The 10000-nt window shown below is 47.5% G+C and overlaps 1 protein-coding gene across 1 annotated transcript in view; it reads right to left on the bottom strand.

The window, feature by feature from the left end:
* The window catches only part of plxna3 (plexin A3), a 72654-nt gene that overhangs the window by 24965 nt on the left and 37689 nt on the right, over nucleotides 1–10000 (bottom strand). The window contains 6 exon segments of the mRNA XM_070967873.1: nucleotides 1950–2064; nucleotides 3094–3193; nucleotides 3319–3475; nucleotides 3599–3722; nucleotides 7041–7141; nucleotides 9518–9658. Coding sequence (XP_070823974.1) covers nucleotides 1950–2064; nucleotides 3094–3193; nucleotides 3319–3475; nucleotides 3599–3722; nucleotides 7041–7141; nucleotides 9518–9658 — 738 coding nt within the window.

The following is a 10000-nucleotide window of genomic DNA, read 5'->3' as shown; positions in this document are numbered from 1 at the left end:
TCAGAGTGTGTGTTCAGTAATGGACAGCTGGTGACAGATCCAAGCTTTGGAACTTCCTGAGGCTGCTGGAGACACACACACACACACACACACACACACACACACACACACACACACACACACACACACACACACACACACACACACACACACACACACACACTCTCTCTCTGACTGTGTCTCTCAGTGGGGGGAAACCTTTATTAACGAGCGTCACCACAGTAATTAATTGCCTTGTGACTGACAGGAAGACCATTAGCTCCACAGGAAGTGGACCAGAGCACAGCGGACACCAGCAGGGACTGTGGAGACTGTGACAGTGTGTGTGTGTGTGTGTGTGTCTCAGCAAACACACATTTACCCAAACACTCAGCTCACCTGTGACAGACTCTGTCACACCTCTGAAACACGATGACAGAAGCTTGAAACTGATGACAGGGGAGCTACACCGCGAATGTCTCACGAGGACGAGCGCTAACGAGCTGAGACACAACGTTAAGGACGCACTCAGGCATCTCAAACACACACTGAGACAGACACACCCCATGACGCGTCCACTGCGCACACTAATGAGGAGATGTTTTAAGCTTTAAGTGAAGTGACCGATGGGCTCGGACGCTGATCTTCATCCCCTGGTGTCCACACTCTTCATCGGCCTGGAAGTGTGTGACTGATGAAGAGTGAACAGAGCTGACTCCTCTTCCTCTTTTTCCTGACCGATTCTTTTCATTTTCAGCCACAGATGAACACCTCCTCTTTAACTCCAGAGGCTTTTATTGTGAAAGAGACTCTGACCTGGTTGAATCTTCATCTCTCCATCCTGCATCTCCCTGCTCCCTCGCCTCGCCTCGCCTCGCCTCGCCTCGCCTCGCCCTCCCTCTCTCTCTTTAGTCAACCTAATTGCCTTGTAATTAACATTAATTGCTGTGATTGGACGCTTTCATGTCAACTAAGTGGCTATTCATCTTCCATTAGCCAATTAGCCAATCAGAGGTTGTTACTGTCACCCTGTAATGACACCAAGCACCAATCACGTCAACGATCCCCGCTCGCTCGCTCCGCCACCGAGGAAACGAGCAGCCTGCGAGCGCCTCAGCTCGTTAGGCTGAGGAGTAAACTGTTACTCGTGACAGGTGTGACCTCTCGCTGGTCACATGACACTTCAGGTAAGTGAGAATCAGCCTGAACCGAAAAAGGTTTGTTGTTTATTGACTGAAAACGTCCCTCGCTGATTCCTCCCAGCAGACGAGTCCTAAATCACGTCTGTCAAGGAGTCCTTGAACGCATCAGCGAGGAGCTTTAAGCTCTGTGTGTGTGTGTGTGTGTGCGCGCGCCTGTGTGTCTAACCTCCACTGCTGACCTGAAGCTTTACTGTTGTTTACTGAAGCGTGTAATGACGGAGAGAAGCAGCTCTGACCTCCAGCAGCGCTCGCTCTGCGTCCTGTCAGACGACCAGGCAGCAAACAAACTCAAAGAAACTGATTTAACTCGTCAAAAACACTGAAAGAACGAACGACAACACTGCTCTGAAAACATCAAACTGCAAATTATTCTCAGCGATCACATCTGATTTTACAGAATCTGACATTAGAATCACCGACACCAAACGTCACGACAGATTCAGGAGCTCATTGAGTGTAAGAAACACAGATGAAGTCGCGAAAGTTCGCCGTGTTTACTCAGCCCTGAGTCGCGTCTGCAGGGACGACCTCCACCTGTCAGAGGCTGCGAGTCGCCTGAGAGGCGAAACTCAGGGCCAATAAAATGACCGTTAAACAAAGACTTTAATTACTGAAGGAGACGTTTTCATCATCGTCTCTGGACAGCAAGGGACGAGAGACGGAAGAAAATATGAGCCGGAAACAAGCAAAGGGAGGGTGGACATGTGTGTGCATGTGTGTGTGTGCGTGTGTGTGTGTGTGTGCGTGCGTGTGTGTGTGTGCGTATACCTCCATGTTGCTGACTCGGCCCTCCTGGAAGGAGCAGTCCTGCAGGTTGTTGGTGCAGACGTGACGATATTTACACCAATGACACGGAAACACACTGCTGACACAGGAAGTGCACCTGAGAGAGAGATGGAGGCAGTGAGTGGATGCTTCTCTACAGCTCTACCAGCCAATCAAAGTGCTGCGTGACACACGCCACATTCACCCATTCACACACCTCAGTGAACGACCTGCTCCACCTCCTGAGGAGGAGAAACATCCCACTGCAGTCACACAGCAGACCATTGTCAGCAGGTGAGGCTAAACCTGGTCTGGTCTCTCACACCTGCACACCTGCACACCTGCACACCTGCACACCTGCACACCTGCACCACCAGCTCAGCGTGTCCGTGACTGAAAGCCTTTTGGATGTTTGAGTTCCTGACTACCTGCGACCTACCTGGACAGACACCTGAGCAGGTGTTCACAGAGACGAAACAAAAAAAAAAGACGGAAATACTGAGCATGTTGTCCCCACGGTCTCCCCCGAGGGTGGAGGAGAGGAGAGGAGAGGAGAGGAGAGGAGAGGAGAGGAGAGGAGAGGAGAGGAGAGGAGAGGAGTGGAGAGGAGAGGAGAGGAGAGAAGTAGAGGAGAGGAGAGGAGTGGAGAGGAGAGGAGAGGAGAGGAGAGAAGTAGAGGAGAGGAGGAAAGAAGGAGAGGAGAGGAGAGGAGAGGAGAGGAGAGGAGAGGAGAGGCGAGGAGAGGAGAGGAGAGGAGTGGAGAGGAGTGGAGAGGAGAGGAGAGGAGTGGAGAGGAGAGGAGAGGAGAGGAGAGGAGAGGAGAGGAGAGAAGTAGAGGAGAGGAGAGGAGAGAAGTAGAGGAGAGGAGAGGAGAGGAGAGGAGTGGAGAGGAGAGGAGAGGAGAGAAGTAGAGGAGAGGAGGAAAGAAGGAGAGGAGAGGAGAGGAGAGGAGAGGAGAGGAGAGGAGAGGAGAGGAGAGGAGAGGAGGAAAGAAGGAGAGGAAAGAAGGAGAGGAGAGGAGAAAAGAAGGAGATGAAAGAAGGAGAGGAGAGGAGAGGAGAGGAGGAGAGGAGAGGAGAGGAGGTGAGGAAAGAAGGACAGGAGAGGAAAGACGGGGAGGAGAGAAGGAGAGGAGGATCAGACTTACGAGCTGAGCACAGAGCAGTTGTAGTAGATGAAGCTGGTGGTGATGAACTGGTGTCCCGTCTCTGAGGACCGAAGGCTGAGCTGGACGACTCGCTTCTCACCTGAAGTCAATGTCACCACATTACTTCAACATGACAACAAACAGAAGTAAAAGTACACAAAAACGCAGTACAGCCACACATGAACCAGGTGTGTGTGTGTGTGTGTGCGTGTGTGTGTGTCTCACCATAGGAGTGTGTGTGTGCCGGCAGGTCTCTCAGTGACGGTGACAAACACATCACCTGACCTTTAGCCAGCACCTCGCCGGGGGTTTCGCTCAGGTTCTCGAACACACAGGACACGCCCCCCGACAGCGCCGGGACATTCTGCACTCGAATGGTTAACTACAGAGAGAGAGAGAGGGTCAGCACCTGAGCGCAGGTGTGTCACATGACTGCCTGTCAGCCTGCTCCGCCCACCGTCCTGTGGGTGTGTGTGAGTGTGTGTGTGTGTGTGTGTGTGTGTACCTGTGTCGCCGGCGAGGTCACAGACATGTTGCTCGGGGTAACGGAGATATCGACACATTGGTCCAGCTTGGTGTTGAAGTGCTGAGGCTCCTCCCACTTGTCACATGCTTCCTGTCTGGAGCACCTGGAGGGGTCAAAGGTCAAAGGTCACCACGGGGTCAACATACTGTACAGACAAACACACACATTAATTCCGTTATTTTTATTGCTTATTTATTATATTGTTTCATTGCTGAGTTTTAATTTTTATTTTGCTACATTTGTTAAAAATATATTTTTTCACTTTTTTTCAGTATAATTTCATTTTTCACTTTTGTTTGATTTTAATTATTTTCAGAAAAATTTACTTATTCTCAACGTTTTAACAGCTATCAGCATTTTTATTATTTAATAATTAAAAACTAAAAATGCCCTTAAATGTCCAAATTTTATTGATTGATTTTTAATTTTATATCATTTTGTTATTTATTTGATTTGTTTACACACATTAAATTTAATTCATTATTTAATAGCATTTCCATATTTGCTCACTTATTTCTAAATGAATTATTTTTCATTTATTTGTTTGGATATTTTCCATCAATAAATATGTTTATTTTGTAATTCTTTATTATTGATCTGTTAAAATTGAGTTTTTTGACATCACATGGTTGTTTCTAACGTTTCTGACGTGTTTGAATGTGATCAATGAATTCTTTGCACTTGAAAGCAGCGTGACGCTGTTTGTTCTTTGCTTGGTTGTTGTTGTTTGTTATTTGCTTGTTTGTTTTTTGCTCGCTGTTTGCTTGTTCTTTGCTGTTGTTTGTTTGTCATTTGCTTGTTTGTTTGTTTATTTGCTCATTTGTTGTTTGTTTGTTTGCTCGTTGTTTGTTTGCTTGTTCTTTACTGTTGTTTGTTTGTCATTTGCTTGTTTGTTTGTTTATTTGCTCATTTGTTGTTTGTTTGTTTGCTCGTTGTTTGTTTGCTTGTTCTTTACTGTTGTTTGTTTGTCATTTGCTTGTTTGTTTGTTATTTGCTCGTTTGTTGTTTGTTTGCTCGTTGTTTGTTTGCTTGTTCTTTGTTGTTTGTCATTTGCTTGTTCTTTGTTTGCTTATTGTTTGCTTACTGTTTGTTATTTGCTTGTTGTTTGTTTGTTGTTTGTTTGTTTGTTGTGTCTGGCGCCTTCAGGGTGGAGCAGGTGGAGTCTGAGCAGCAGCTCCACATTAAACACCGGACGCTGATGAACAGGTGGACAGAGAGGAAGACGAGTGGGGATGAAGAGGCTCGCTGTGTTACTCTGAACCGTCATGACAGCAGAAGCAGATAAAATCTGTTTATTATGATGAATTCTGAATTATTAAAGCTGTTTATTATTCTCCTGCTGTCAGTCTTCATCGCTGTTTCCTCCACCATCACTCATTCTTCATTTTTCTTTTTTTAAATATTTTCATTTCTATTATTTACTTTCCAAACAATTCCATTTATTTCAGAAGAAAATCTATATTATTTGGTTATTTGTTGAATTATCACCTTTCATTTCATTTATTCTTTTATTATTTACTAAAAAACTTTGTCCTCGTCCTCCTCAGCTGTTTTTATATTGATAGCTGATATTTGACATTTTTACTCTCAACAACAACCTCCTCAGGATCAATAAACTGTCTTATTTCCTGCAGTTGCTCCTTTCCTACATCTCCCAGAATGCCTTTTGCCACTCCAGGAAGCTGCCAATTCATTGAGCAGCAGCTCCAGTTCACTGACAGGAAGGAAGCTGGTTCACGTCTGCTGCGTTTGAGAGGAACCAGTTAAAGGTTGCACTGGTGTCAGTGGAGATTCCAGTAAGAGATTTTATCAATAAAATTATTGATTAATTCCTTCAGTGAAAGACAGCTCATCCTCCAGCAGACCTGTCCCCACTGATCCAGGATCAGTGTTCATGTTCGCTGCAGCTTTAAATGAAAGATCTCCAGATGGAACCGACAGAGAGAGGCTTTTACTTTGAAAGGGAGGCTAAGTGGTGCTAATCCAACGAGGAACTTCCTGCGCCTGCCTGGACGTAGAACATCAAAGACTTCTGACGAGTGGATGTCAGCTGTGTGTGTGTGTGTGTGTGTGTGTGTGTGTGTGTGTGTGTGTGTGTGTGTGTGTGTGTGTGCGTGTGTGTTTTCCCATGAGGCATCATTAATGTTTCAATAAAATGTTCACACACACGCACGCACGCACGCACGCACGCACGCACGCACGCACGCACGCACGCACTTGGTGAAGGTAAATGTTGGTGCTGTGTTGTATGTTTAACTCTCACACACACACACACACACACACACACACACACACAGCAGACAAAATCCAGACCAAATCTCCTCTGTCTCCTCATTGGCTGGCTTCCAGCTGTGAGGTCACAGGTCAACAAGAGACACAACATATCTCACAGCTGACACCTGAAGAGAGAGAGACACACACACACACACACACACACACACACACACACATACACACACACACACACACACACACACACACACACACACACACACACACACACACAGAGGGATGTCCCTGTAGGACTGATGACATCATATTGGACATCCTGAACTTCCCGTCTCTCTCTCTCTCTCTCTCTCTCTCTCTCTCTCTCTCCCTCAGGTGATTGGACGGGCAGCTGGCCAATCAGAGGACAGGAGGACAGCTTAAGACGTCTTTTGTGTTTTGATGTGAGACTCTGAGAACGTTTCTGTCTTTCACTCGTTTGACTCCCTCGCAGAGGTTTTCCTGTGCGTGCTAATGGCTAACGGCTAACGGCTAACGGCGACAGACAGACTCGCTGCAGAGCTGAGAGTCAACCAGCATCACGCGTGCGACGTGTTAAACAGGACAGCAGCTGTCACACCTGCAGCTTCTCTCCCATCCAACACCTGTAACAGCTGCTTCTGTCTGTTCGTCTGTCTGCGCATAATGAAAGAAACGTGTTGGACATGAGCAAGTTTAACTGTATTCACTGCTTAAATATTTATCTGCATCTCCAGATGTGTTGATGCTGAACGTTTGTGCTGAACTGAAGGATGAAGAGTTCCTTCATGTCTTCTTCAGCTCAGTAAACTCTTTAAAAGGCTCTTGGATCAGCTGAAAAAGCTTCATCACAAAGCTGAAAACAGCCTGCTTTTGGAGATACGAGGTTCTGACAGGACGCCGCGCTGCAAACGTGTGATGATCTTCTAGAATCTGAAGCACTGATGAAGATTAAAGCAGCAACAGGAGATAAAGGAGTTCAATGAGCTGAAACATCTACAGCAGGAACATGAATGAACACATGAATGAACAGGAACATGAATGAACACATGAATGAACAGGAACATGAATGAACACATGAATGCACAGGAACATGAATCCACAGACAACAGACAGAAACACACTCGAGCGTGTGGATTTGGACATGTGATGGACAGAAGCTGAAGGCTCTTACTTGTTGAAGAGGACACACCAGCCGCAGTGAGGGTCTCCTGATCCCAGACAGTCCGAGCAGCTGCTGTACTGCTCACAGCTCTCCACAGGAAGCCTGGTCACCTGAGACACAGGTGACAAAGACACGTCAACGTTCAGTGTGAAACAGCAAGTCAAGTCAAACATCACACCAGGCTGACGCTGAGTTTATTATGGTTGAACCTGAGGAATGACAGAGACGTTCATGTGGAGACAAAAAGGACAAACAGGCAGAGAAGTCAAAGAGCAGCTGAAGATCAAAGAGGAAACGATGGAAACGAGACGTTTGTCCAGTTTTATCCTGCAGCTCATGAAAAGATCAGAAACCAACCGACAAAGAGACGCAGAGACCAGCCTGCAGCTCGACGTCCACAAAGACTACTGAGACAAAGACGAGACGGACAGACCCCAGAGCTGCTGGACCAGCAGACCTCGGAGCTCAGAGCAGCTTCTGTCCTCAGACTCAGCTGACTCCAAACAGCCTCCTCTGACTGTCATTAGTTCATCGTCTGTTTGTTTTGTGAGCAGCATGAATCCTGATGAGGAGGATGAAGAGGCTGAAGTCACACACACACAGCATGTTTGTGTGTGCCTTCTTTAAGACAAAGACAGAAACGTAGGACATGTCCAGATTTCTGCTCAGTCTGTAGAAACTGCAGAAGACATTTCGTCCAGTAAACATGAATCTGTGTTTTAACCTCTGATTGATTGACGCTGTGTTTTCATTGAGGTCAATATGTTAAATTGATTTTATGGTCCACGGCCATCATGTCAGCCTTGACTGAAATCATTCCCACATCACTTATCTGTGTGTGTGTGTGTGTGTGTGTGTGTGTGTGTGTGTGTGTGTGTGTGTGTGTGTGTGTTATCTCGGTGTGGTTTGGTGGTTTTCCGCTGACACTAACAGCCTGAGGCCTGTGTGTAACACATTTGTCTTGATTTCGCAGACAGTTAGTCAGTGTGTGTGCGTGTGTGTGAGTAGTATCTTTTACCCAGAAGTCATTGCAGCAGGGAGACAGTAAACACAGTGAAACACAGTGGACACTGTCTGTCTCTGTCTCATTCAGATCTTCACACATGAATACATTCATTGTCTCTCTCTCTCACTCACTCAGGCACACACACACACACACACACACACACACACACACACACACACACACACACACACACACACACACACACACAGTCCTGTCTCCTCTCTGACCTCATTATCTGGTTCTGCTTTAAAGGAGCAGTGAGGCTGTTTCTCCTCTGCCAGACTTCATTCAGAAAGCAGCTGATTCTGCTGCTTCACACGCATCCTGAAGCACATCTCACCTCTTTGTCCAAACACACATTAAACAGCTGCTCGGTGACGTTTTTCAGGATCTACGATGATCTCATGTGGACAAGCAGGTGTCAACACGTTTGGACAAATAAGCGTGGTCTTATGTCCTGAGGGGTCCATGTGGACGCAGACCCGTCTGACTGATGGACTTCATGTTTTCTTTATCTACTGAAAACCTCATGCAGAACTTCCATTGGAAATGTTCTGCTTTAAGCCTGAGGGGTGCGAACGTGCAGCTCTGTGAGCAGAATGGCGGTCAGGACGTGATGAAGCGGCTCATCGGGCGCCGGCATGGCGTCAGGAGTCTTTGACGTGACAGGAAACTCCGTTTGATGCTGAACTCTGCTGCTCTTCCGTCTGAGAAGCAGCCAGCAGCCCCGATGACACCTGAACCGAGCCGAGCCCTGAGCGCTGCGTGTCTGCCTGCCTGTCCATCACAGACACTACAGGTGCTGATGACGGTGATGATGATGATGATGATGATGATGATGATGATGACGGTGATGATGATGACAGTGATGATGCTGCACACAAACATCGAGCAGGAGACACCGACGACCAGCAAACCCAAAAAATGACACGAAGATCATCTGAACAAGCAGCAAAAATATCTGAAATATGTCTCTGAATCGTGTGTGTGTGTGTGTGTGTGTGTGTGTGTGTGTGTGTGTGTGTGTGTGTGTGTGTGTGTGTGTGTGTGTGTGTGTGTGTCATCAGCTGCACAGGAAGTAACAGTTGTTGAACTCAGGTCCGCTTCCTCTCAATGGAACAATAAGAGTTTTAACATGGGAGACACACACACACACACACACACACACACACACACACACACACACACACACACACACACACACACACACACACACACACACACACACACACACACACACACACACACACACACATAGTGCATTGTGGCGCCAGCTGAATGATACACACATTCACAACTTCCTGTCTGCAGATGTTAAAACAACAGAATTCATATTCCAAGACACACAACCAAACACCCCCCCCCACACACACACACACAGAGGAGGACAGCGTGTGTGTGTGTGTGTGTGTGTGTGTGTGTGTGTGTGTGTGTGTGTGTGTGTGTGTGTGTGTGTGTGTGTGTGTGTGCGTGCTCTTACCTGTCTGTCGCTCAGCAGGTAGATGTACTGATGGTCTGGACTGAACACCATGTCTCTCAGGATGGGCTTCCCTTCCACCACCGTCACCGTCTCGTACAGCAGAGCATTCTGGGCCGGCGGCGGGATTCCGTCCACACGGATCTGAAACAGAGAACGACGCAGCGTTAGCTCGATGCTAACGGCCGCGTCACACAGCCGGGAACCACACAGGAAGCAGAACACAGCAGAGGAAGACTGCGGGCAGGATCGCCGTGACCAGCAGACCAGCAGACCAGCAGACCAGCAGACCAGCAGACCAGCAGACCAAGAGACCAGCAGACCAGCAGACCAGCAGACCAAGAGACCAGCAGACCAGCAGACCAAGAGACCAGCAGACCAAGAGACCAGCAGACCAGCAGACCAGCAGACCAGCAGACCAGCAGACCAGCAGACCAAGAGACCAGCAGACCAGCAGACCAAGAGACCAGCAGACCAGCAGACCAG

Source organism: Chaetodon trifascialis, chromosome 8 (assembly GCF_039877785.1).
Source record: "Chaetodon trifascialis isolate fChaTrf1 chromosome 8, fChaTrf1.hap1, whole genome shotgun sequence".
NCBI classification, from domain to species: Eukaryota; Metazoa; Chordata; class Actinopteri; order Chaetodontiformes; family Chaetodontidae; genus Chaetodon; species Chaetodon trifascialis.
The sequence above is the reverse complement of the archived record's forward strand: the minus strand, read 5'-3'. Positions and strand labels throughout refer to the sequence as shown.